Source organism: Zootoca vivipara, chromosome 6, assembly GCF_963506605.1.
Source record: "Zootoca vivipara chromosome 6, rZooViv1.1, whole genome shotgun sequence".
Taxonomy (NCBI): domain Eukaryota; kingdom Metazoa; phylum Chordata; class Lepidosauria; order Squamata; family Lacertidae; genus Zootoca; species Zootoca vivipara.
The window spans coordinates 88,141,696-88,168,195 of NC_083281.1; the positions used below are offsets into that span (position 1 = coordinate 88,141,696).

Here is a 26,500-nt window from a genome sequence, read left to right on the forward strand (position 1 = left end):
ATTGAACTCAAAACAGAAAAGGAATCAGGTGTACCATGTTTTGGCAAAACAAAGATTGGACATAATATGCTTACAGGAGACACATGTCACAAGAGCTCATCGAAGAATTCTACAAAATAAAAAATTGGGAGAAGAATTTATCTCATCAGATGAAGTCAAGAAGCGAGGAGTAGTGATCTATGCAAAAGAGAAGTTAAGCCCTAAATTAATATTTAAAGATGAAGAGGGAAGATATGTTGCAATTGAAATAACACCGCAAGGCGAAAAAAAATTAATTCTGGGAATTTATGCACCAAATGAAGGAAAATCGGATTTAAAAAAAAAAAAAAACTGCATGAGAAACTCTTGGACTATTTGGATTACAAACTATGTTTGTTGGGAGACTTGAATGGAGTGGTCTCAACACTAATGGACAGATCACAAAGACAAAAATGCACCAAAGAAGAAATTCAAAATCGAAAGTACATTCCTTTAGCATGAATTTCTGTGGCCCAATTCTTATTAATTTAGCTGTTCAGATTTTTTATTTTCGGTACTCTCGGTACAGTCCCTTTTAGTTCCAAAATTAGGAAAAAAACAATCGCTGTTGCCTGGCAGGATCGCAGCTTCGTGCCTCCGAGATAGCTTTGTTCCGATGCACCGCATTTTGCTGCTACCCCCTGCTCTCTCGGCGCCCCAAAAACTAGGCAACCGATGGAGGGGGGGAGCACGCTCCTGGCGTCTGCCGGATCCATGCCCCCTAAATGTTCAATTAGGGTTTTTTTCTGGGTGGTTGCTGCACTGTAGCGGTCCCCCCTTGCCTCGAAGGCACCATGTCCTCATCAGCTGAGGAGAACAGCGCCTGCCATCGCCTCATGATCGGCTGGAAGTCCATTATTGAACTTTTTAAAGGGAAGTCAACAAAGTTGTTGAGCTTTTTGGGGGTGAGCCAGTGATCTACCAGTGATCTACCACAAACATCAAGTGATTTACTGCTAAATCACGATCTACCTGTTGGACGTGCCTATTCTAAATGAATGTATGGTCTCTAAGGAAATGGAGGACAGAGATTTTCAGTTTGTGTCCCAACCTACCTCATCTGTGCTTTCCTGATCAACACAAAAACATGAGTGGGTCTGATCCACTCCTCACATTTGGACGTTCCTGTTTCTCTTTTCTCATGGACAGGGAATTGATTTCGACGAGGATCAAATATCGGAAATCAGCCTAGAAGATGGGGAGGATCTTCCTCCAAGGTAATGCTATGCTAAACCCCCTCCCCCATAATCAATTGCTTTCAAAAGCCCCCCCCCCCGGCCAATTCTATGGTGGTGGTGCTTGGGGTCTTTGGAGGAGGGGCAATAAAACCTTTTTAGACAAGTGCTACTCCTCTCTCCTCTCAGCATCCCAACCACAGGTTCTCCGGATGCGGCTGATGTTCCTCCTGAAAGCTTCAGCGAGGACCAGCTGAAGGCCAGACTTACGGATGTCGTCACCACGATGAAGAGTGGGAAGAAGATGGTCCGAAGGGAGGCGCTCCGAGATCTTTCCGCCCTCCTGCAGAAGATCCAGGAATATGTGAGTTTCTGAAAGGAAGCATTGCAACCATGCAGGGCTGTCAAGGCCTTCAGGCTGCCCCTTCTAGCCCCACCCTTCTCTTATCAGTTCCTTCTCTGGGTTTCTTCTCAGCCATCGGTAGTGCTTCCTGCATCCTCCCTTGGCCAACTGGTGGCTATTTCCTGCCTGTGTGCCTTGGATCCAGACCCGGAGTGCAGGCAGCGGGCAGCAGAGGCCCTCTGCCATCTTCTGCCCATCCTGCGGCATAAAGAGGGTAAGACTGAAAGAATGCATCCCAGAATGGGGTGGGGTGAGCAAGACCCCAACTAACCCTTTGGCTTTCCTTTGCAGAGACGCTGGCATGAACATCAAGGAACCAAACACTCATCACCAGAGCTCAGAAGTTCCTCAATTCCACCGGAGGACCGGTTCCTGAAATGTTCGTCAATGACTGCTACTCTCTTGCCAGGATAAGTCGCTGTCACACAAGGCATAGCAGTCTCTCAAGCCACATGTTCTGGGTTCCGCAGAGAAAGCTTTCTGCTCCCCAGCCCTGCCCTGTGGGCACCTCTGACCTTCCTCTCTTGCTTCAGGTCTTTGGCGCCTTTCTCCCTGCGGAGCAACTCTTGGAAGCCATGTGCTTCCTGGCCAGCAACCTGGTTCTTGAGAGCAGATTCAACCCCTTAGACATCTCCCACCTACTGCAAGAGTTCATCAAGCAGTTTAGCGGCAAAGCAGTGGAGGTAAGGTGTCTGCAAAGGTAGGAGAGAAGAAGAATCTCCACCTTGATGTAGGGGAGGCAACCTCATGCCATTGAGTGGCCAGGACACATGTTTGTTGGGAGGGGCCTGGCAATGTCAGGACAAGAAGCTCAGCCAAGGGTCCTGAGAAACATGGGTTCAGGAATGGGGAATCCTCCTTCTGGGAGCAGCCTGGCAAGCTTCTTCTCTTGGCGCACAATGGAAAGGGAACTGGTTCCCTGGAGCTGCCTGGCTCCAATACTCCCAAGGACCCTGAGTGGTACCTTTGAAGGAAGATGGCTGTGGTGGCACAGGTCAAGGGTCCCTCTTTCTATGAGGGATGGAGGGATCCGCCTGCAGGCAGCCCCGCTTCCTTGTACTCTCCCAGCAACCTTCTCTTTTTCTCTGACAGGTGGAGGTGCTGCTGGAGGCCTTCTATAAGATCACCCAGGGGCCTACAGTGGAGGGCAGAAACATGGCCATCTTTGCTATCTCCGCCTTGACACACCAGCATCTGAAGAAAGTGGTTGGATATCTCCTCCAGTTTCCCTTCAGGTATGGAGCCCTCCAGGTTCTACTGGGCTAAGGGAAAGGTTGGCAAGCTGCAGGGCTTGCTCAGAAAGCCCTTCCTGCCATTTCCTCTCTCTGGGGCATGGCAGCTAGCAGAACACTTGAATCTGATCATTGCTCTTGTTTTTGCATTCACAGAGACTGTGAGAGAGTATGGAAGGAGGTTTTGACATTGGCCGACCAAGAACAACTGCTCCATCTCATGGCCGAGCAGCTTTACCAAAGCCCCTTGGCGGAATCTTCCACCCAAGTGGTAAGGACGAACCACCTGCTTTCTGGCTTCCTTCTTCCCAGGGGAATATTGAGGGGTTCCTGTATTCTGCAGAAAAGCAGGGAAAGTGACTTGCACCTCTCTCTCTTCCAGCAGCATCTCACCAGCCTGTTGCACGCCATCCTCAGGATGGAGGAATACAAGGCAGCTGTGCGCCATAACTTCCCGCAGCTGCTGATCGCTCTCCTGGGGATGGTTGTCAACTTCCACTATGACCAGGAATTCCTTGGGTGAGTAGCGTGTTGCAAAGGGGCCAATGGAGTCCTTTTCCCTTCAACCTCGGGGGGTTTCCAGTCCAACCTGGTTTTCTAAGGGAGGCTCTCCTTCAGGCGGCTGCTGGTGAGGAAGGATGGAGAAGGAATTTGAGTGGGTGGCAATGACCCTCCTGGTAAAACTGGCCTTGCTTTTGTTACAGAGGGGCTAAGGAAGTACTCCACCTCCTTCTTGGCATGGTGAGGTAAGAGGAAGAACCTTCCCCAATGGTCTGGCAAACAGAGCTGAAGGCATGGGATTGGACTGTGCCCCTGTTTGCTTCCTGCGGTGTCTTTCCGTTCCTTACCCAGACCTGGTTCTCCATTTCAGAGCTGTCGGAAAGCGACGTTGGTGGATCCATCCCATGGTGGAAAATATCACCGCTGCTCTCGGGGACCAGGAGTTTGCCGGAATGCCAGAAGTAGCGGCAGCTATCTACATCGAGGTGAGGGGGACTGACGCGGGAGGAAATGGGTGCAGCAAGGAGGCCCTGGCTTGGTTTCTGCCGAGTGTTGGGCTTTGTGTTCTTCGGCTCCCTTTGTGTCCTTGGTTCCCCAACCAGCCTCCATTAGAATCTGAACCTTGCAGCTGCCTTTACCTTCCATATTCTGTGGCTTTCCTCAAGGCTTCTTTGAGCCGAAGGACTGTTGCCTGTTTTAGTGCTCCTCAGAGTAGACCCAGTGGATTTGATGTACGTGACGAACTTTGGTCCATTCCCTTCAGTGGCTTTGCTCTGTGCAGAACTACAGGTGGTGGATAAAAGGAGAACCTGCCTCAACCTCTCATCACTGAAGACTTTCTTTCTCTTTGGGCCTCTTTAGCTGCTCAGCTGCCGTCTGCAGGTCCCCTGTCAGGATACATTGGAGCAGCTCCACACCTGGCTGTCACATGACCACCTGCAAGTCCAGAAGCTCAGCGCCCGAGGGATATCCCTGATTCTGGACTCTGACATGGCAAGTGATGCTCAGAGGGGTGAGGGGGGTACAGATCCCCTTTCTAATCATGGCCCAGCACTCTTTTGCTGGCAGAATCCTGAAGGGCCTGTGAAACAAAAAAGTGTGGAGCATAACAGACCTTTGAAATGATTCTCTCTTTTGTGTAGGACCCTTCGCTTCTGCGGCTGTCGCTGCCGAATTTCTTCCCTGATGCAGAGGCTGATGTCTTCCCAGAGATCTTAGAGCTGGTAGACCAAGCCTACATGAAGATGCTGGCGGCAACCTACTGTGGTATGGCTGCACATGTGAGTATTAGGGAACATCAGAGAGTATTAGGGAACATCACACAGGGTGGAGGAGGAATGCTTTGGAAGAGGAAGGGTGGTGTTTAGCCTGGCATGCAGCGGAGAGGAAACTGATCAGATGAGAAACACAAACACTGATCTTTTCTGCCTACAGGAGCAAGCCTCCGTCCGGGCAGAAGCCATCCAATATCTGGGTGCTGCTTCGGGGCTGGGCAAAAGACCAAAGGCTTCCCATAACAACAACTAAAGAAGAAGCCATTAATGAACTGGTCGTCGTCCTCATTCACCTCGAAGACGAGGATGAGGTGGCCAAGGTGAGGGCCAAGGAAATGGACTCATGCAGTAGGAGGGAGGGATTGTTCTCAGAAGCTTCCAGGATATATTTTTTTTACGGCAATTTGTAACCCTCTTCTCTTCTTGTGTTGCAGGCCGCAAGGAGGGCTCTTTCCCATCTAGCCCCACAAGTCAATTGGTCGGCGCATCCCAACAAATTTAGCTTCCACTTTGTTCTCCACCAGGCTGCCAAGCATCTGGTAAGGTCCCTCTGCTTCGTTGCCAGCTTTGCCCAGGGATGTCTTTGGGGGTGACAGGCTCTTCTCCCACACTCTCAAGCCTCTCTGATGCCACCTCTCCTTTGTCTTTGCCAACAGAGCAAGACCTTCAGCAAGAACATCCTTCGGAGTGCTGCCTTGGCATGTACGAAGCCATCTGCCAACAGGCTGCCAGCAGTCTCCAGGGTAGCAGCTCTGCTTCTGGGTAAGTTAAGCAACGTCCTTCCCTGGTAGGGATGGACAGAAACGTTTTGGTAACAATGGCAGGGAGGATGGGCATGTCCCCAGGCCACCTGCTAGGTAGGGCTCCATCTGCACCCAGATCTTGCTCTGAGTGCTCCCGAGAGGGTGGAGGCATCAGAGCATACCTGTCTTCCTGCAGAGCTGCCTCTGTCTCCACTTGCTTTGCACCGAGATGATGTCCCTTTTCTTGCCCTGTCTCTCTCTAGGTCATCTGGCTTTCCAGGATGCCGATTTCATCCACAGTCAAGACATGGCATCCTACAGCACATGTGAGACATACGGAGTGCTGGGAGGGATGCTTCTGCTGACAAAGGGCTTCAGGGGAAGGCAGGTTCCCAGGTGTATGTGCAGACAGAGGTGCCACAAGATGAACATGCAAAGAGGATTGGAATGTGACTTCATTGCTCTCTCTCACACACACAAATATTCCCGTCCCACACCCTGGTCCTGGGAGGAGCTCTGGTGGGGTGCATTGCAAGTTTTTGCCTTGTGAAAAGCTGATTCCTCCTCCCCAAGGGGAACAATCACTGTTTGTGTCCTGGTTGGGGTGGATACCCTGTGGACTCCTGCATCCGCCCCTACAAACAGCGCACCTCCCCTGGCCCGATTGCTGGGGCCACCTGACGGCTGTCTTAATATTTTTGATGGATGGCTCTTTTCCTGTGCATCTCCGCCTTGCTCAACCTTTCTCCCTTGCCACTCAGGGCTGGAAGAGATGCAGCAGCACGAGGAAGAAGGGCTCAGGCGGACAGGGAGGAGCTGCCTGAACATCATGCAGCGGGCCTATAAACATCGGCAGAAAGGCAGGGTCCGGCGCCTTGTGAGGAGGCTGCTCTGCTGTATTCACAGGGAACCTTACCCGCAGGACTTCCTGAGCTGCATGCCAGGTGTGAGGCATCTGGTGGGCTATTTGGACATCTGGTGGGCTGTTTGGAGGTGACATTTCTCAAGGAGCCCCTTTCTCCTCCTGACAGAACATCCGCAGTAGCGCCAGGCCAAGGCAACGTGAACATCAGAGTTGTGCTGCAGAGATACCATCTTCTGCTCTCCCTGGGATCCAGCCTGGATCAGCGCCAGGAACATCAAGGCCATCAGGATCGACCAAGACGAGTGGTGCTGCCCTCATGGCCCTCCTTACATAGTGGTAGGAAACCTTTTGTTGTTGTTGTCTTTTTTGTTGATGTTGGTTTTGATTGTTGATTGTTGATTTTATTGATTGATTTTGAATCTCAGGGTGGTTCACAACAGCAAGTTACAGTATACGAAGCACAAAATACATAATAAGAATAATCACTGCGCTAAAATCATCATAAAAATATCGGAACATAATATATATTAAAATAATAAAAACATAGTACTGTTAAAAATAGCCACAAGACTAATGTATGCACACTAATAAACAATACAGAAGCCTTTAAACAACCCTCCAGCCACCAAATTTAAAGCTCCATCTTTGTTAAAATAGTCATGTTAACACAAGGGGGCTGGCCCACAATCTGCTCTCGCCCCCTAAGTGTCGCCCCCAAAGGGAAAATCTTTCCTTTGTTGTTTTCCCTTTGTTGGGGGTCCCGCCCCCAAGATAGGCAGGCTTTATGGAGCTCCCCCATCGCTGGTGTACGCCCAGGGTCCAGTTCCTTGCAAGCTTCTCTGCCGTCCTCTTTTGTGGGGAGGCAGGCAACCCCCCAGCAGCAACTTTCTCCCATTTCTTTGTTTATTCACCAAGAGCGGGGATTGTTTGGGGAGGGGCAATAAAAGGGTCTAACCAAACAGCACCCACCCTAGTGAAAACCCCATCCGTGTTAAAACAGTCATGTTAACACAAGGGGGCTGGCCCACGATCTGGTCGCACCCCCTAAGTGCCGCCCGCAAAGGGACGATCTTTCCTTCGTTGTTAGGGGTCCCACCCCAGGATAGGCAGGCTTTATGGAGCTCCCCCAGTCACTGGGTCTGGTTCCTTGCTGGACTCTCTGCCGTCCTCTCGAGTGGGTGGGTAGGCAACTTTCTTCCATTTCTTGTTAGAAAACGCCTCCTCCTTTTTAAATTCTTTATTCACCAACAGCAGGGATTGTTGGGGTGGGGCAATAAAAGGGTCTAACATTCATGAGATTTAACACCCTTTCTAACAGAATCTGTTTTCTCTCTTTCCTAAATGGAACAAAACCACGATGGGAAACGGCGGCCTATCTGCTGGAGCCTGGGAGGAGACGTCCGGAGAAGAGAAGACCACCGCAAGATGTCATCAGCCGCGAAAGAAGCCGCCCTGAAGACGACACCTGCAACATCGACCCTCCACCTGGCAGTGAATTTCAGGACTGGACACTTTCTATTGACTCTTTCGGGACTTAAAACAGCAAGCAGGACTTTCTTTAGTAAGATAGGTTGAAATGGATGTATAGAATAGGATAGGCAAAACAGGGAGCATTCAAGGGTAGTTAACAGTATACTAGATAGGAGGGAAATTCGGACAGGTTTTATGGTATTTTTTTTGTAAATTTTTGATGTAAACAGGATGGTGCCCTCCCTCTTTGCAGCATGAGCTGGGGAGTTGCTCATGCAGCGCTGTCTCGAGAATAAACAACTTGTGGTGTTGCCTGATCTTAGTGTCAATATTCCCTTCTTCTCAAAGCAATTGGCTACCTCTGGGGAAGATTCCTGGGGCAAATTTATCCAACAGGGGACATTGAATCCCTTGGTGAGTGTTTGAGATGCAAAAGCTACCCCAAATTTGCATATAACGGTCATCAGCAGTGTGGGATGCAAGAAGGAATGGAGTGTTGCTAAATGGCCAATAGGTCCTGGAAAGGAGAACAGGACCAAAATGGCTGTCATCATGGTGGTCGTTTGATTTGGGGAATTGTTCACTGTTTCCCTCACGAATTTCCAGTATTCTCTTTTTTTCTGATTTTCCCTTTTACAATGCTGTGATTTTATTGCTATTTTGCTTTCTTCCTTTCAATCCCTTCAAAGGGAGCCAGGGATTTCTGAGGAAACCGCAATGCATTGTGGAGATGATTGGTCCTCCCAGTGAAAGGGACGCGACTGCGCACGCGCGGAAAATTAACGGCTTTCCATCTCGTTTCTGTGTCTTTTCCTTCGTTGTTGTTTTCTAAAAAGCCGCTCCCCTGCTCCTCGTGGCTACGTCACTGCCAGTTACCACGAGGTGGGTTGGGGGAGAGAAACCCCGCCTCGAAAAGTGGATGGAGCCAAGAAAAGGAAGCGATGGGGGAGGAGCAAGAGGGAGATCGATCATCGGCAGCCTCCGAAAGTAACCCCGTCCCCAACCGACGTAGCCAATCCCCGCGAAACTACGCCGCTCTTTCCCCATTCGTTGCGGCGTTGCGATGCGGTCGCGTCTGCGTCTGACGTCACAGCCCAGCGCCGAGGCGCGGCTAACAGCTTCCCCAGCATCCCGCCCTGCTTTGGGCCCTTCGTGTCGCTCAGGGAGAAGCCGGTTCCACTTCCTGGGGCGTCCAGTCCGCTTCCGCTTCCTGTTCGCCCTCCCTCCCTATCTCTTGCCTCTCTTTCCCCCCCCTTTCTCAGGGGTCGTGGCGCCGCGCCTGGGATGGCTCCTCGGCTGCAACTGGAGAAGGCGGCCTGGCGCTGGACGGAGACGGTGCCCCCCGAGGCCGTGACCCAGGAGCACATCGAGGCGGCCTACCGTGTCTGCCTGGAGCCCTGTCAGCGCGGAGCCTGCAGGTAAGCCTCAGGGGCCGGCAGGCTGGGCTTGGGCTAGGGCCCCGGGGGAACCACAGGGCGGCGTCGGCGTCGCCCTGGAAAGCAACCTTTTGTACTGCAAGTCAATGGCAGGGCACCTGCACTGCATGCAGGAGCCCCCAGGTTCAATACCCGCTGGCCGTATCTCTAGGTAAGACTAAAAAGAGGCTCCCTGACTAAAACCCTGGAGAGCCACTGCTGCCAGTCAGTGTAGGCAGTATTGAGGTAGGTGGACCAACGTGGCAACTCGAGAGAAGGCAGCTCCCTATGGCACACAAGCCCCACTTGTTCTCCCCCCCCACCGGTTTTAATTGTTTTTATTAAATTTATTAGTTGTTTCTTTTGCCGTGGCTACTCAAAGCAACTCACTGGGTATTCTGGAAGTTTTTAGGAAGGGCCGCGCAGCTCAGTGGTGGAACACCTGCTTTACACGTAGAAAGTTCTGGGTTCAGTTGCCACCCCAGTAGAATGTGGGAAAAGACGCTCTGTCTGAAACCCTGGGGAGCCATTGCAGCCAGTCACAGTAGGCAATACTGAGCTGTATAGTTCTCATTTCATGCTTCTTCAATGTCAGGGACCCTCACTGAGATTGTTGGTGTGTGAGGAACCCCAACAGTGTACATTTTCTGAACTCTTTTCTCTCCTCTAAACCCTCCTTTCCCCTGTTTTCAACTGTGAACTCAAGGGTTTGTTTTTTGTGTGAGAGTATGTGCACCATATAATTAAAAGCAGATGATCTATTAAGCATCAGGGTTAGATGGGAATGGAAGGAGGTACAGTTACACATGGTTTGTCTTTAACTTTCATTCTAATTTAAATCAAAAGGACAGGTCAGATGTTTATGGAAGGTTGTTAGGGGCTTGTTTGCCCGTAAACCTCTCTTTTGCCTGATACAAGTTAAGTGGTTTCATCTGAAACTGATATACTTGCAACTTCTGTGTTATTTAATACAGTGTGGTATAGTACTATGTCAAACTAAGACCTGAGGGATCAGGGTTCAAATCCCCACTCAGTCATGAAGCTCACCAGGTGGCCTTGGGGGCCAGTCCGTTCCTTTCAGCTTAACTTACCTCACAGGGTTGTTGTGGGGACTAAAGAAGATAGAACCATTTAAACCACTTTGAGTTCTCTGGAAAAAAGACATGATAGAAATGCAATTCTGGTTTTCAGCAAAAGCAGCACAGAAACTGACAGCTAGACAATGTGGGGAATGTGCAGAAGTTTCCCTTTTTGTTGAAATTTGTAGGGGGAAGGAGGAAACCTGTCAGGGAGCATCATCAACACTGGCACACTATCTGCAGTTACTTCAGGATTCCTCTGTGGTTGGTGGGGCTCATGAGCTGCACTTGCAACTAATTGCTGGAGAGGTGTGCTGGAAGTCACACAGGTGGCATCAGGACATAAGTGGTCTCGGTTGGCTTTAGATGATAGCGATGTGATGAGGTCAGGATATTGGATTCAGATCCTGCTGCTTTTTGCTTTTGCAGGCGAAACTGCCGAGGGAACCCAAACTGCCTGGTAGGAATTGGTGAGCACATCTGGCTGGGGGAGATAGATGAAAACACCTTTCACAATATTGACGATCCAAATTTCGAGAGGAGAAAAAAGGTAACACTACTATGGTCTCCTGGCACCCCAGGGTTCATATGCTGGCCCTGAAGCCTGTGTGAAGGAGGATTATTTTCCCTAAGATGCATCCTCAACTTGATTCTGGTTTATAGAATTGGAAGGCTTGAAATTTTCTTTGTGGTCCTGGCTGTTGTGTCAGAACTGATAGAGGTTTCTGAGTGGTAGCTGTAAAGTTCCTTTGCCAGTTCTGTGACAGTAGCTGTCAATAAGAGGGACCCAAGTACTGCAAGCAGAGCTTTATATGACTGTTTCATCTCAGTCTATTCTGTTGCAGAGGAAAATACCCTTGGATGAGCCCTCCCATGTACAGTACCAGAAAGCTTGTAAAAATATTTTTTTATTTGTTCCTCATTAGTTTTTTTTATAGCTACATTATTTGGATTTTATTGATTTTTCTTTTATTCTGCTATGTTTGTTTAAATGTCTCGGGCATTTTATGGAAAGTCAGGGGAGAAACATGTTAAAAATGTAATAGTTAAATAAAGAAGAACAATGAACCTCCCTGTAAACCAAGGTTGGGCAGGCTGTAGTAGTTGGACTCCCAACTCCAGTCATCTCTGACTATTGGCTATGTTACTGCTGCTGTTGGGGGACTACAGATGCTCCCCATTCCTGCTGTGAAGTCCTACAAATTCAACCCCCCAAACCAAGAACTATTACACAGGTCAAGTGCACTAAAGGCAGGATATATTGTCTTGAAAGGACCTCCCTCCCATCATCTTCTGGAGGCTCTTTGTTAACGTTGTGGAGGTAACCACTTGGTGGTTTGCCTGCTGGGCCCCGTCCAGATGTTTCGGACCACAACTCCCATTAACTCCAGCCAGTGTTGGCTGTGTGATGCTGGGACTGGCGGCACTTGGAGACCAAAACATCTGGAGGGCACCAGGTTGGCAAAGGGCTGCCCTTGTGACCTGCTTGGTCATACCTCTGTTGTGTGTTTCCCCTTCCCCTCACAGAATGCCTTTGTGGGCCTCACAAACCTGGGTGCCACCTGCTACGTCAACACTTTTCTGCAGATGTGGTTCTTGAATTTGGAGCTCCGCCAGGCGCTCTACTTGTGTCCAATTGCCCGTCCTGAGTACGTGACAGCAGAGGGCACCGTATCAAACAAAGGTAAGTTGGTCAGACTTTTCCCACTGCTCACTAGCACATGGGCAGGTGCTTTTGATTTGCTCTGACAAGGCTCCGTCTTCTTAGAGGTTGCTACTGTGTCCTGATGTTTCATCTCCTTATTTTGTGGTCCTATTATTCTAGCAGCACTGCCTGGGCACTTGTTCCCATTTTACAGATAAGGGATAGAGTTTGAGAGAGGAGAGTTTTGCTGGAGGTCATGCTGTACATCCTGAGCAGAGGCAGTGAATCAGCCTCTAGAGACCACAGTAGATTCTCATGGGCACCAGGGTATCTAAACAGAAGCAGAGTCACAAACAAACCTCGACAGAAAGGAAATCTAAATGAAGAGGAAACCTTCCCTTTCTGAAAGGGTTTGGTTTTTTAAATTGTTATTCAGAATGGCACATCTTGTTAGGTTTTCAGTTGCCAGCAGATGATATGCTGTGTATATCCGTCTCAATGTGGCAAAGGGGAGCAGGGGGAGGGAGAGGTCTTTTCTAACGGAGTGTGTGCAGAGGGGGGGGGTTGACCATTGTCAATATGAGTATATGCGTCATGGTGGGTAAATCTCCCTCTGAAGGAATCCTCTTGCCTTTTGATAGATTATGAGCCTCAGACCATTTGTGAGCACCTCCAGTACTTGTTTGCTTTGCTGCAGAACAGCAAGAGGCGCTATATCGATCCATCAGGGTTTGTTAAAGCGCTGGGTTTGGACACAGGTCAGCAACAGGTAACGTTCGGGTGCGTGCGTGTGAGTGCGTGTTTTTGCCTTGCTCTTTCTGCGGAAGCAGCTGCACATCAGTCCGCTTGCCCTCTGTAATGCTAAGCCACAGTTCCCTAAGCTGAGGTGAACCAGGGATGTTTTGCCACCGGAGAGGATGGCCCTATCCCATGTTTAATTTCCTTGTACATGGCTGAGGTGCAGTGCCATCGCCGAATCGATACAATGAGGGGTGGTGGTGGTTGCTTTGCCTCCTCTTTAAAAGAGCTATACCCTATAACAAAAGAGCTAAGCACCCTCTTCATTTATTTTGTTTGTTTGTTGATTTACCCATGTTATCAATGCTGCCTTTGCAACTGTACTGTTCTCCTAGGATGCTCAGGAGTTTTCCAAGCTGTTCATGTCCCTGTTGGAGGATACCCTAACCTCACAGAAAAACCCAGATGTGCGAGACATTGTCCAGAAGCAGTTTTGTGGAGAGTATGCCTATGTCACAGTGTAAGTTTCTCCTCCTCTTAGTCTTTTGTTGCTTTATAGCTTTGTGTATTCCCAATTCAAAGTGCTGATTTTGACCGAATAAATTCTTGTGTTGCTTAGGACCCCAATACCTCAAGGACCATCTCCCCACATATGAACCAACCAAGACCCCACTATCGTCTTCCTAGGCTCTTCTCCATGTGGCCCCTCCATGGGAGGTCCAGAGGGGGGCAACATGAGATCAGGTCTTTTTCAGTGGTGGCTCCCCATTTGTAGAATGCTTTCCCCAGGGAAGCTCGCCTGGCACCACCGTTTTAGGCTCCATGCAAAAACATTCCTTTTTAATCAGGCCTTTGGGTTTTAACAATATATATGGCAGGCCATATATATTGTTAAAACCCAAAGGCCTGATTAAAAAGGAATGTTTTTGCATTGTTTTTGTTTTAAATGTTGGTTTTAATGTTTGTGTGTGTGTTTGGCTTTTGCTTATAATACTGTAAGTTTATTTGAGCTGCCATGAGAGAACAGTGACCAATAAATTTAATAAATAATTATATCCGTGATTTCTGAAGAAGCAATTCTTCTTGAGGTAATCTTCAGTGGTGTTTTTTTCCTCTTCCCCAGCTGCAACCAGTGTGGCAGAGAGTCCAAACTTATATCAAAATTTTATGAGCTTGAGTTGAACATCCAGGGCCACAAGCAACTGTCGGACTGCATCACAGAGTTTCTGAAGGTATCAACTCTTCCTTGGGAGTTTTCTCCTTGTCACTTTCATCCTCCAGCCTATTATGGCTTGAGGCCAATTTCCTTTCGGTTCTCTTTGCTTTATCTCAAACTTAGTTTGGGTGGGATCTGAATAGAGGAGATTGGTCCTAGTTGGCCCTAATTTCTGCATGTGTCATTAAATTTGTTGGTCCTTCGGGGATTTTTGTGCCTATGGAGCTTTTATAAAAATTAATTCCAACAGGCTGCCTAGAAGGATAATCTTAAGTGTGGTGCCTGTCAAATTATTATTATTATTATTATTAATAAACTGATGTTTATTTTTTGTTTGAGGGTTTTTTAAATATATAAAAAGTTTATTTCATGAAATTTATACATTGCTTGGTTATTTTTAAAAAGCCTCAAAGTTGTATGCAAAGAGTATAAATTGATTAGGAATTTTCTGAAAAAGAAGATAAGAAGGGTCCTGCTTTGTTTATTCTCCCGAGATATAGGTTTGGTTTCAGCTTCTGTGTATCAAGCGGCAGTCCCCAAATTCCGGTCTCCTGCTGTAGAGGCTGTTTCCAGAATGGCACTGAAGGAAGACCCATAGGCAACATTGACACTCTTTCCATGCATGGATTCAGGAGCTAAAGAGTGGATTTGATGCCAAAGGGTCTGTTCCCACCTCGGTGAAATTCTAGCCTGCCTCAGAGGCATCCAGGTGACTTTTGCTCCATTTGTCTCTTGCTTGGCTAGGAAGAAAAGTTGGAAGGGGACAACCGCTACTTCTGTGAGACCTGCCAGAGCAAGCAGAACGCCACCCGCAGGATCCGTCTCCTCAGCCTCCCATGCACCCTCAACCTGCAGCTCATGCGCTTCGTGTTTGACAGGCAAGCATCTCTTCTTGTTCCAGTACCCCAGGGTTGGGAGCCTTTGGAGCTGCTGTGGTCAGATCCCTCCGTACTGGAAGGAGGCTGGCTTATGCTTACACACACACACACACACCAATTTATTTTATTTCACAAAATACAACAAGCATTTCAGAGCAATTTACATAAAGAGATAAAACAAATGAAATTACCAGTAAGAAAAATGTTATCAGTAAGAAAAATAACAAGGAAAATAGCAAGGGATTAAAATTTGCACCAGCTTTGTAAACATCTGGTTAGGCTTGCCTAAACAAAAATGGTTCCCGCAGTTGCTGAAAAGAGTACAGAAAAGGCTCCAGCCTGCTGTCAGTATAGGTGCTGCCACACGAAAAGATTGATTTCTTACCAATGGAATGGATATTAAGCGGCGCCTGTAACAGTGCCGCAGATCGAACTGAACGGGACGAGATCAGTGGATTTGTAGCTGGTTGATTGACTTAACCCGAAGACTACTCCCTAACGGTTCCTCGTCATCCTGGGGAAAGGTGACAAGTAGGGTGCTGCGAGTGTGTTGGGAGTTGCCCAACTCGGCTTTACCGTTTGCTCTTTCTTCTCTTGCTTCCTTAGGCAAACAGGCCACAAGAAGAAGCTGAACGCCTACATCGAGTTCTCAGAATTGCTGGACATGGAGCCCTACATGGAAGACAAAGGTGAGGTTATGATCTTATGTAGCCAAGTGGCAGCTTGTGATTGGGCATGAAGGGGTGGCAGTCGGGGCTGGTCCATTAAGGCAAACAGGGCACTGCCCCAGCAGTCTCACTGCCCTTCACCAGACCCTGCCTTGGCTGCCTTCTTACTTACAAGCAGCCCAGGTATGTGGCACTTGCTGTCAGCTTCCTCAGCCTCAGTGTTTCCCCATGTAGAACTCAAAAAGGAGGAGGGCAGAGGCAAAAGTAGTTCACTCCGGCACCACCATGCTGTTGAGCTCCCTGCTTTTCTATCCTGCCAATCCCAATGTACACCAGCCACGGCCCATGGGGGACAAAAAAGCCGATCTCTGCCTCCCTAAATATTACAATGACGAAGCGGGTAACGGCATAAACGCTGCAGGGGCTATTCTGTCTGCCATCCCTATGCATTGCAGGCGGTTGGACTAGATGACCCGTGGGTCCCTTCTAACACTACAGTTCTCTGATTCTGTGATCCACCTTCCAGCCAGCATCTTTGTCTATGAGCTCAGTGCTGTCCTCATCCACCGTGGCGTGAGTGCCTACTCCGGCCACTACATTGCCCACGTCAAGGACCCCCAGACGGGAGAGTGGTACCGGTTCAATGATGAAGAGATAGAGAAGATGGAGGGCAAGAAACTGCAGCTGGGGGCAGAAGAAGACCTAGGTAAGACCTCACCAAAAACACACAGAGGAGGCTCTGGCTCCTATAAGCAGTTAGGAGTCAAACCATTTGGAGCAGCCATGGTGGGAAGACACCCTCTTGTCCCTCCAAGTGTCCAAATCTGGCACTGTTGCCCTGACTGCCTCTATGTCAGGCATGTCCAACAGGTAGATCGTGATCTACCGGTAGATCACTGGACGTTTGCGGTAGATCACTGGTAGATCATTGACTCCCCCCAAAGAAGCTGAACAACTGTGGCTCCCCTAAAAAAAGGTCAACATTTTACCTCCTCCCTGAAAATGGGCCTTCGTCCTTCCTAAAAAAAGCTCATCAACAACTTTGATCTGAACACCCAAAAAGGGGGTAGATCACTGCCAGTTTTTAACTCTATGAGTAGATCGCAGTCTCTTGGGAGTTGGCCACCCCTGCTCTATGTTTTCAGGCTCGGTTCACCAAATTCCAGATTCAATCAATAAAGCACAGGACCTTGATGTCTGTGTCCTGGCTTGCATTTGCCTGGGTCCTGCGTTCATCGCCTGAGGCGCTTCTCCAAGCGTGGTTTGGAGGGTGTCAGCAAGGGACAGGGCCTTTTTAGTTACGGGCCCCTCTTTTGGTCTTTGGAATGCTCTCCCTAGTAAGGCCTGCCTTGTGCCCTCATTAATGTGATTTCAGCATATCTGCGCTCTGAGGTATTTGAGGGAACGTGATTATGTTTCTGTGTTATATCTTCTTTGGATATTATTTAATTAGACCCGATGGTCATTTTTAATGCCTAGAGGAATTTTTTATTAGACGAAGGATTTAATGACTCCCCAAGGCCAGGGAATTGAGAGAATCATAGCTCAGCACCATTCTAGAGGGCCACAGGATAGAGAAGACTGCCTGTCTCTGTCCTGTGAGCACTCCTGGATTGACACCCTTCGGATGTTGCTGAATTACAACTTGCATTATTCCTAGCTGTGCCGGCCAGGGCTGATGGGAGTTGTAGTTTCAGCAACATCCAAAGGGCCAAAAGCTGGATATGCCTGGTGTATTGGGACCAGCAAAGGGTTAACTACTCAGTTGCCGTTTCCACCAGCAATAAAACCTCTTGTGCCTTGGCATAATTATCCCCAGAAGAAATGGCTCCATTAACATGTTTACGCAACCCACGTTTGGCGAGGCTTGTGTGTGCTAAGGGGTGTGTATCTGATAGCTCCAAATTGCTGGCTCTCGTGAGGCCCTTTGGAAGTAACCACTTTCAGTCTTGGCTCCTTGCTCTGGGCTGTCTTCCTTCCTCATGTGCTTGGCAGGTGATGTGAATGGGACATCCCTTAAATAGTAAGTAGAAGTAAACATGCTAATGGGGGGCACATTGGGGACCCACCCAAATAAATTTGGCACTCTGGCAAAGCTGCACAAGTGGGGTGGGAGGGTCTGGCCAAAGGTTAGCTGCATTGAACCTGGCAGATGAAGCACTCTGGATGGGGTGAGATGCAGGGCAATGCCTCACTAGGGCGGAACGCTCAGCAACCCAGGACCCACCACTGAAAAGGCCCCATCACAGTGAGTTGAGAGGGAAGAGCCAGGGAGAAGAGCATTCCAGGTTCTGCTTCCTTGACAGGAGAGAGAGAGAGAGCAGGTGTCTCAGGGCTTCTCTTGTGCTTGGCTTCTCTCTCCCCACTAGAGCCTCCTAAATCTCAGACTCGGAAGCTCAAATGCGGGAAGGGGGTTTACCGCTCTCGGAACGCCTACATGCTGGTGTACAGGCTGCAGACACGGGAGAAATCGCTGAGTGTGGAAATTCCAGGTAAGGAGTTTTGTGTGAAAAGGGCTGTTATGAAACAATTTCTTGGGTCTGTATATAGTGGACGTTGCAGTAAGTAATGGCAAATGTCCTCTGCACATGGTTCTCCCCCAAGAGATGTTTTATATTGGTTGGGGAGGTGGCAAGTCTGCTTGGTGGTTTCATCAGAAACCTTACATGAGCTTAATCCTCCTTTGGCGGAGACCTGTAAATTACTCTCAAGAAAATGTTGGCTCAGGGGCTTCTCAGGTGGGGCCTTATTACATCCACTAATGGGGGCAAATTGCCTCTGAATGCCATTTGCACCTCCAGGTATAGGGCAGTGTATAAAATGAATAAATATAATAAATATAATAATAATAATAATAATAATAATAATAGAAATAATAGTAGAAATAATAGTAGAAATAATAAAAGAATAATACAGTAATAGAAATAACAACAACAACAACAATAATAATATAATATTGTGTTGGCCACTGCGCCAACAGGATGGTGGACTAGGTGGGTCCATTTTGGCTTGCTCCAGTTGCGGCCAGACTCTTCTGATACTCTTATTTTGGGGGTCTCCAAGCCCATATACACCCACTTGACTCCCTCGGTCGGCAGAACGGGTACTACTGCAGGTGCAACGTCATACCTGTTCTCCATTTATAAGAACTCAATATTATTATTATTTTTAAATATTTTATTGGTTTTACATAATACAAAAAAAAAAAGATAGAGAAAAACAACAACATACAAATACATATCATATTTCCCATCTTCCCCTGCTCTCCCAGGAGCCCCCTCCTCCCACAAGAGAATCCCCTGAGAGGTAGGCAGTCGAAGATGGTTCCTTTTATAATTAAATCTCTTCCCCCTTCCCCCTTCCAGTGTCTCCCCCTGCCACTGAGAGACTCCAGGAAAGTGAGGAGAGGGTCAGGCTGGTAACAACAACCACAAAAAAAAGAAAAAAGGAAAAAGGAAAAAAAACACACCAAGAAAGAACAATAAAAATAAAAATAAAAACAAAACCAAAAACAAAACCAAGACATTTAACATCAAAAATTTAAACCTTATCTATTTTCCTAGACATTGTCCTTTGGGCTTCCCCAAACCCCTCCCTTTATTGATTTTCATTTGCCAAATCCACCTTAACAGTTCTCATTTTTTACAAATCAATTTAATCTCGTTTAATTATACTTATCTAATTAGCTATTTACTCAAATTACCTATAAATTTTTATATTTCTATATCTCTTTCCATCCCCCCCTTCCCCCCCCACCCCAGAGCACTCCCTGCCACCGAGAACTTCCAGGGCGCAAAGGACAAGCAGGGGATGGTTCTTTTCCAGCTGGATCTCCCCCTCCCCCTGTCCTCCCCACTCCAACAGTCCCCCCCTGCCACCAGGGAACCCCAGAATGGAGACGACCACAGGGGAGGGCTAGAACATCCAGCTATCCTCCAATTCACTTTTTACCAGCTATACTAATAATCTCATTTCTAATCTAAAAAAAAAACCACTTCACTTCACAAATCTACTTTCCATCCCTTGCCTAAATTTTCCTGCAAGAACTTTCATAGTTTTATAATTTCTATATCTTATTCTCTTACTCCATTTTATATCTTTTCTTTCTAATTTAAACTATTCCCCCCCCTGTTCACAGCACATCCCTTCTCAGTTCAGCAGATTCCAAAATCCGTAACCAGTTTCAAACACCATTTTAGCCCACCTAAACTTAAATCCTTCCATTTACCCCACTCCCTTTCTGCAATATTTTACATGACCCAATTTTCCATTCCCTCCCTGTTGCCCTCTTCTCATTTGAAAGTTCCACTCAGTAAATTTAATCTCCTCCCCTCTTCTTTGTTCCTTATGGGAATTCAGAAATCCGAACATAGTTTGTGTTCCCCTTTCCATAGGGGGGCTATTTCTCTGGTACCCTTGCTCAGAAACCTTTTCCTCATTGACAACTTCCTCCTGTTCTTCTTTATTGCCTTCATCTGATATTTTTTGTCCTTTGTCCCCTTGGTGAAGTTGCTTCATCTCTCTTAATTGCAGATTGTCCTTATGCATTTCGATTGTAAGTTCCCATAAGAGTTTCAGAGTTTTTTGTTTGAATTCAGCTGAATAATCACATGTTGACATTTTGTACTCCTCTCAAGGACACAGTGTTGTTCCAAAGCACAGGAAGTGGTTACAATTCTTCATTCCATCGCCATTTTTCCCAGGCTGGTTACAGTATGTCCACCCATTAAACACGAAAAAAAAAAAACAGATACTTATTTCCAATTTATAATTATCCAGAGGGGATTTTCGTAAGTAAATCTTTAAATTGTCAGCATCACTTCAACTCTCCCTCCATTCACGAGTCTTGCTAAAACTGTCAGGGCTGCTGGTTCCAGCGGCAGGAATAGGTTCTCCTCTCTTATCCAAATTTGCAGGGGTTTTAATATATATCACAGTCCCCCCTTAGCCCTGCCACTAAAAGGGATCAATACAGTTCTTGTAGTTGCATAGCACATCGAATCCAAAATTATCCTGGCATCGGGTAAATCCTTTAACTGCTTCCTCCTTCAATCAAGAGAGAGAGGTTGGCTTCCGTTCTTTAAACCTCAATCCCGTTCCAATTCTTTCAATCCAATTAAAAATTAAGTCTTTTACTCACAGTCTCTTAAATTTCGAATCTTTCTTTGGAAGTATTCAGCGCTCTCCGCCTCCGGCACGGAGCTTCTCCTTGCGAGGGCAACGATAGCGCTCAAAGATGGCCCCCACGACTTCAACCCTTCTCGCTCCGGGGCTCTTATTAGAGCTTACCAGAGAGTTGGGGAGTCCAAAATGGGGCTCTGCTGAGCAAATTCGTCCCCGGGACGCTCTTCCCAGGGCTCTTTTGGGGCGCAGCGTCGCTCTCGCTGCTTTCCCCCCCCCCCCTCGCAAAGACGGGTGTCTCGCAGCTCGAGACAAACCCCGCCGATCGGCGCTGGCGCTGAACCGGAAGCCCCAAGAACTCAATATTTTAGTGTGGGAGCACATGGAACTCCCTGCCTATTGATATCGAGGAGCTGCCTTCACTGTACTATTTTGGCATCTGCAAAAAGCACTTTTGTTTAGAGAAAGCCTACCCAGAAGTTTAGAAAGCTGGTACAGGCTTTAATCTGTTTTTATTCTATAGTTCTGTGAACGTTTGTTCAAAAGTCTTCTGTTACTGTTGTTAATCCTTATTTATAGTTTGATTTTTTAAAAAATCTGTTTTGTTAAACTGTTTTGTTGGTTTCTTTTGCAATCAAGCAACATATGAATTTGATGAAATAAGATGTTTCTCCTGGGGTTAAGGGATGCCTGTGGAATGACTCTCAGTCAGGGCCTTTAGTGGTGTAGCAAAGGGCTTCTTCCTCTTTCTTTTGTGTTCTCAGTCCTAATTCTGTTGCTTGCCCCCCTCCCCCCAATTGGCCAGCTTTTTTGCAAGAGCTCGTAGAGAGGGACAACAGCAAGTTTGAGGAGTGGTGCACAGAGATGGCCGAGATGCGCAAACAGAGTGTGGCCAGGGGCAAGATCAAGCACGAGGAGGTGAAGGAGCTCTACCAGAAGTTGCCTGCCAAAGCTGGTCTGTAAGATCTTTTATTTGTCTTTTAAAAAATACATATTTCCAGTACTGCATGTTAAGGATAAGACTGTTGTAGGCGAGGTTTGGAGAGCAGGGTGGAGAGTAAGCATCCTGCGGCCCCGCCAAAGAGCCTTTCATCCCTGCCCCCCCACTCACACAGTGCAAGCAGAAATCAGTGGAAGCTTTGCAAGAATTTTCTTCCCAAATTCACATCAGCTGTGCTCTCTCTCTCTCAGGCATGTCTGAAAACATTTTAAAACAATTGGGCATCTAAACATGTGAAAGCATTTAAAATGTCTTGCATTCCCCCCGCCCCCAGTGTTTGGATCTCTAATGAAGCCTTGCTAATTGGAAATATTTCTATTATTTTTTATCAAATCCTGTGGCGTCTAGTTCCGGCCTGGAAAATGAAAGTTTGTTTCTGCATCTCTTGGTAAAGATAATCACTGCTGGCAACACGTAGAAGCAGTTGGCCAGCTGCCTTAGTCTTAAGTCCCAAGAGGAAATATTGGAACAACGTGTTGCATGGACATTGGGTGCCAGCCAAGTTTCCTTTTGGGGTTTTCCGGATAGTCTAATGTACAACTTAACTGTTGCTGGGCCCCAAGATATTTGTCTACCTGTTCTTCCGTCAACCTAGGGTGTTTTATGATCTGCAGTGACTTAATATTGTTCAGAAACATGGCCACTGCTCTGTTTACTGAAGTTTTTGCTGCTCTGGGCTGCTTTATCAGGAAGGGCAGGATGTAAAATAACTAAATAATTTTAGATTCAGGTGTTGGTCTGACGCAGTCGAAATAAATAAATAAAAAATAAAAAAATTGTCCAGTAGCACCTTACAGACCAACTAAGTTTGTTCTGGGTACAAGCTTTCGTGTGCATGCCACACGTCTTCAGATAATTTTACTTTATTGAGAGCCAGTGTGGTGTAGTGGTTAGAGTGTCAGAGTAGGACCTGGGAGAGACCAGGGTTCAAATCCCCGCCTCCTTCAGCCATGAAGCTCACTGGGTGCCTCTCAGCCCAGCCCTACCTTGAAGGGTTGTTGTGGGGAGAAAACGGAGAGGGGGAGAACTGTGTATTGCCACCTTGAGCTTCTGGGAGAGAAAGGTAGGCTATAAATGAAATGAGATAAATAATGACATGTGGCAGAATGAACTGTTCCAATGTGGGCAAGGCTGGGGTGCTGTTGGTGTCCTTTAACACTTCCCTTGTGCAAACGACTCTTAAAAAAACACAAACCAGAACCAAGTATATTAGAAAGAGTGTGTCTAGCCCAGGCATCCCCAAACTTCGGCCCTCCAGATGTTTTGGACTACAATTCCCATCATCCCTGACCACTGGTCCTGTTAGCTAGGGATCATGGGAGTTGTAGGCCAAAACATCTGGAGGGCCGCAGTTTGGGGATGCCTGGTCTAGCCCAACCTTCACTGTAATTGCACTAGTTTCCCACCTGCATGGTGTTACCTTACATTAAGGGAGCAGTCACACGCATGGCTTGCTCCTTCATGCATCCGTGGGCTGAGGTTGTTCATCCTCATTTTGGCTCAGTGCAGAGGAGAAAGTGAGCAGCTGAGGTGTGGGTGGGGAAGGCCGATGGAGCTTCTGTTTTGCTCTGGGAGTATGTGAGAGAGTGAGAGAGAGAGAGAGAGAGAGAACACACATCACCATGCAGCTACATTTTCAGTGCTCTAAGCCCCTTTCTTGGTTTACCCCACAAATAGCTGGAGGGCCTTCTGAGGGTGGGGTGCTGGAGTTATTTTCTGAAGTTCAGGTTGTTGTTATGCTTTCACAGTTAGCCCTAAGCAGAGTAGGCCCGTAGAAATTAACTGACAAGGCTAACTTGGGTCCACTAATTTCCAGAGCTGCCTGGTTGGTGCTGAGCCGCAATGTGGCCTTTTTAGTGGTGGTTCCCCAATTGTGCAACTCCCTCCCTAGCAAGGTGTGCCTGCTTCCTTCATTACTCCCTTCCAGGAGGAATTTTAAAACACTCCTGTTTACCCAGGTGTGTTCCGTGGCTGCATAATACTATTCCAGGCAACCCTAGGATCATTGGATGGAAGCATGTTCTTAACTGTTTCAAATTGCTTTTAGGATTTTTTAAAAACTAACTTTTTATAGATGTTATCTGTAATAGATTTTATGTTTTATTGTGTTTTCAAAGTGCTTGCTTCCCTTTTGTTTCAAGTGGTACATCTGTTTTCCACCCTAGACTACTTAGGGAGAGGGGGAGGGATATAAGTTAATAGACTCATAGAATTGTACAGTTGGAAAGGGACCCCAAGAGTCATCTAGTCCAACCCCCTCCAATGCAGGAATCACAACTATAAATTATTTCAACGGATCTACTCTTGAGTAGGGCAGACTTGGATACAACCCAGGTTGTTTGTTTCTTGCCAAGTTGAAGATTAGATTGTTTAGATTTTGAGTTTTGCTGGCCAGGGGGTGGAATGTATGATCACGAAGCCTCACCGGTCAAGGCAGACACTTTGGTGAGCCCAAGCAAACAGGGCTTGTGGTGCTGATGCCCCACCCCAGCCCTCCTGTCCTCCTCCTCCTCCTTCCAGGCTTCCCCTATGACTTCGTGTCTCTTGAATGGCTGCAGCAGTGGCTGGATGAGTCGACTCCCCCCAAGCCCATTGATAACACGGCCTTCCTGTGCTCTCACGGAAAGTTGCACCCGGACAAAATACCCACCGTCAAACGGGTCTCTGAGTATGTCGCTGACTACTTCTACAAGAGATATGGAGGAGGACCCAGGCTGACAGGTAAGCCAAGCCCCAGAAGGGAGCATGTTCCAGGAGCGCTTAGCTCAGGGGTCAGCAAACATTTTCAGCAGGGGGCCGGTCCACTGCCCCTCAGACCTTGTGGGGGGCCAGACTATATTGGGGGGAGGCGAACGAATTCCTATGCCCCACAAATAACCCAGAGATGCATTTTAAATAAAAGGACACATTCTACTCATGTAAAAACACCAGGCAGGCCCCACAAATAACCCAGAGATGCATTTTAAATAAAGGACACATTCTACTCATGCAAAAACACCAGGCAAGCCCCACAAATAACCCAGAGATGCATTTTAAATAAAAGGACACATTCTACTCATGTAAAAACACCAGGCAAGCCCCACAAATAACCCAGAGATGCATTTTAAATAAAAGGACACATTCTACTCATGTAAAAACACCAGGCAAGCCCCACAAATAACCCAGAGATGCATTTTAAATAAAAGGACACATTCTACTCATGTAAAAACACCAGGCAAGCCCCACAAATAACCCAGAGATGCATTTTAAATAAAAGGACACATTCTACCCATGTAAAAACACCAGGCAAGCCCCACAAATAACCCAGAGATGCATTTTAAATAAAAGGACACATTCTACTCATGTAAAAAACATGCTGATTCCCGGATCATCTGAGGGCCAGAATGAGAAGGCGATTGGGCCGGATCCGGCCCCTGGGCCTTAGTTTGCGTACCCATGGCTTAGCTCCTTGCAACCTTTGCCTCCTGCTTCATCTTGTGATGGTTGGACCACCCTGCCTTGTTAGAGGAGGTACAAGTCACGATGACTCTGCTCTGTCTTCATGGTTGGAGGCAGTAAATGCATCTCAGTGCCAGTTGCTGGAAGTTGCAGGAGGGGAGAATTGTTCTGCTTGCAGGTCTCCAATAAATGAGCACCTGGTTGAGAATAAGAGACTGGACTGGATGGGCCATTGGCTTCATCCAGCAGGGCTCTTACGCTCTTACTAGAGTTCCATAACCTTTGTTTGTATCCCACCATTTTCTCCAGGGAGCTCAAGGTGGCATTTAATCTCCACAACAGCCCTGTGAGGTAGGTTAGGCTGAGAGGCAGTGACTGGCCCCAAAGCTCACCCAGCAAGTTTCATGGTTGAAGGGGCGGGATTTGAACCCTCTCCTCTAAGGTCCTCCCATTCCCACAATTGAACCACTCCACACTCCACCGGCTGTTGCAATTTTCTTAGCTTAGCAGGCAGCTCCCAAGGAGCCCAGTGTTTCCTGGAAAGGACATGTGAGCAACGGGAGCCACTCGTTCGTTATGGAATCTGTAAGAGGAAGGGAGTACAGGGAGCAGCTCATCGACTAGTAGTCATGAGAGTGCAGACTCGGCAGAGGCAAGGCAGGAAATAGGAAGAGGGGACCAGGGCTCTGACAGCCTGGGAGAGCCTGAGCCCCACAGCCAGGAACGGAGGGAGAAGAGCAGGGGGGAAAGGGAAAACATGGAGCGCAGACCTTTACCCCCGGTTCCGGAATTAAGGAAAAGACGGAAAGGGAGGAGACTGTCCGCCCCGCGCCTTTTATGTTGGAAAAGGGGGCGCAGGGGGGCAGTGCCGGATTCTGCACCGGACTGAGAAGACATGTTTCCTGACACCACGTTACACTGTACATAGAGCGCACCAATAAAGATTGTTTAAAGACAAGCAGGTGCCGAGTCGTTACTCTAGAGTAGCCGCAACAACCCTTGACAGAATCTATCCTGTGGCTGGGGCAAAACAACAGTGTTTAAATAGGGCAATTAAACCAAGCAATTGGGGGTGTGTGATAAAATGTGCATACTATTTAGAAAGAGAGGAGGTGAAATGGACGGGTTAACAACAAAAACCACACACCCTTGAAACCTCCTCCTCTTGATACTGCCTTCCAAGTGGCAGAGTGCCAGCAAAATCTTATTTTGCAGCACATGTGTTAACCTCCAAACGCCAACGCCACGCTTTCTTCTGGTCCCATGCCTTTCTGCAGCTGGGAGAGCTCTTTGCTGCCCTGGCTGGTAAGCTCACCTTCCTCTCAATTATGCCTCTCCCCCTCCCAAGTTCGTGCCAGCTGCCAGCTTCCGTTCTCAGGGCTGAATCTCGAGATGAAAGCTGTTAAACCCAAGAGAAGCTGATTCGCAGAGGCTGAGAGTGAAGCCGACACTCTCAGACTGAGGTTTCCACTTTCCATAAAGCGCTTAGCTATCCCTCTCCCCCAGACAGGAATGTCTTTAATTGCCACTTAGTTATAATAGCATTTATAAGCTGCCAGCTCGTTTTTTTAAAAAATTGCATGTGTTAAAGCATCTCAAAGAGTTCTGTCCAGCGTTAGTC

General features: G+C 47.7%; 3 protein-coding genes across 5 annotated transcripts in view; all 3 read left to right on the forward strand.

Annotated features, from left to right (window-relative positions):
- Window positions 1-1,914: 1,914 nt before the first annotated feature.
- LOC118086849 (uncharacterized) lies at window positions 1,915-3,578 on the forward strand. Its single transcript, XM_035118846.2, has 5 exons — window positions 1,915-2,279; window positions 2,689-2,831; window positions 2,985-3,099; window positions 3,211-3,347; window positions 3,533-3,578. Exons 1-5 carry the CDS (start codon window positions 1,974-1,976, stop codon window positions 3,576-3,578), a joined length of 747 nt encoding a protein of 248 aa, XP_034974737.2. The 5' UTR covers window positions 1,915-1,973.
- An 896-nt stretch (window positions 3,579-4,474) lies between these two features.
- LOC118086616 (uncharacterized) lies at window positions 4,475-6,833 on the forward strand. The gene is made up of 7 exons (XM_060276289.1): window positions 4,475-4,609; window positions 4,764-4,923; window positions 5,038-5,142; window positions 5,260-5,365; window positions 5,610-5,672; window positions 6,108-6,290; window positions 6,378-6,833. Coding segments are annotated over exons 1-7 (633 nt in total). The 5' UTR covers window positions 4,475-4,607; the 3' UTR covers window positions 6,392-6,833.
- Window positions 6,834-8,772: 1,939 nt separating this feature from the next.
- USP48 (ubiquitin specific peptidase 48) overlaps window positions 8,773-26,500 on the forward strand; it is a 36,048-nt gene continuing 18,320 nt past the window's right edge. The window contains exons 1-12 of one of the 3 annotated variants that reach the window (XM_035118456.2): window positions 8,773-9,099; window positions 10,605-10,725; window positions 11,703-11,859; window positions 12,462-12,589; window positions 12,954-13,078; window positions 13,682-13,790; window positions 14,519-14,652; window positions 15,259-15,341; window positions 15,847-16,026; window positions 17,690-17,812; window positions 21,247-21,396; window positions 23,962-24,162. In XM_035118456.2, coding sequence (XP_034974347.1) covers window positions 8,966-9,099; window positions 10,605-10,725; window positions 11,703-11,859; window positions 12,462-12,589; window positions 12,954-13,078; window positions 13,682-13,790; window positions 14,519-14,652; window positions 15,259-15,341; window positions 15,847-16,026; window positions 17,690-17,812; window positions 21,247-21,396; window positions 23,962-24,162 — 1,645 coding nt within the window. In that variant the 5' untranslated portion in view covers window positions 8,773-8,965. Of the gene's footprint in view, window positions 9,100-10,604; window positions 10,726-11,702; window positions 11,860-12,461; window positions 12,601-12,953; window positions 13,079-13,681; window positions 13,791-14,518; window positions 14,653-15,258; window positions 15,342-15,846; window positions 16,027-17,689; window positions 17,813-21,246; window positions 21,397-23,961; window positions 24,163-26,500 lie in introns of those variants that run through there. The other 2 variants (XR_004692764.2, XM_035118458.2) reach the window with 2 other exon arrangements.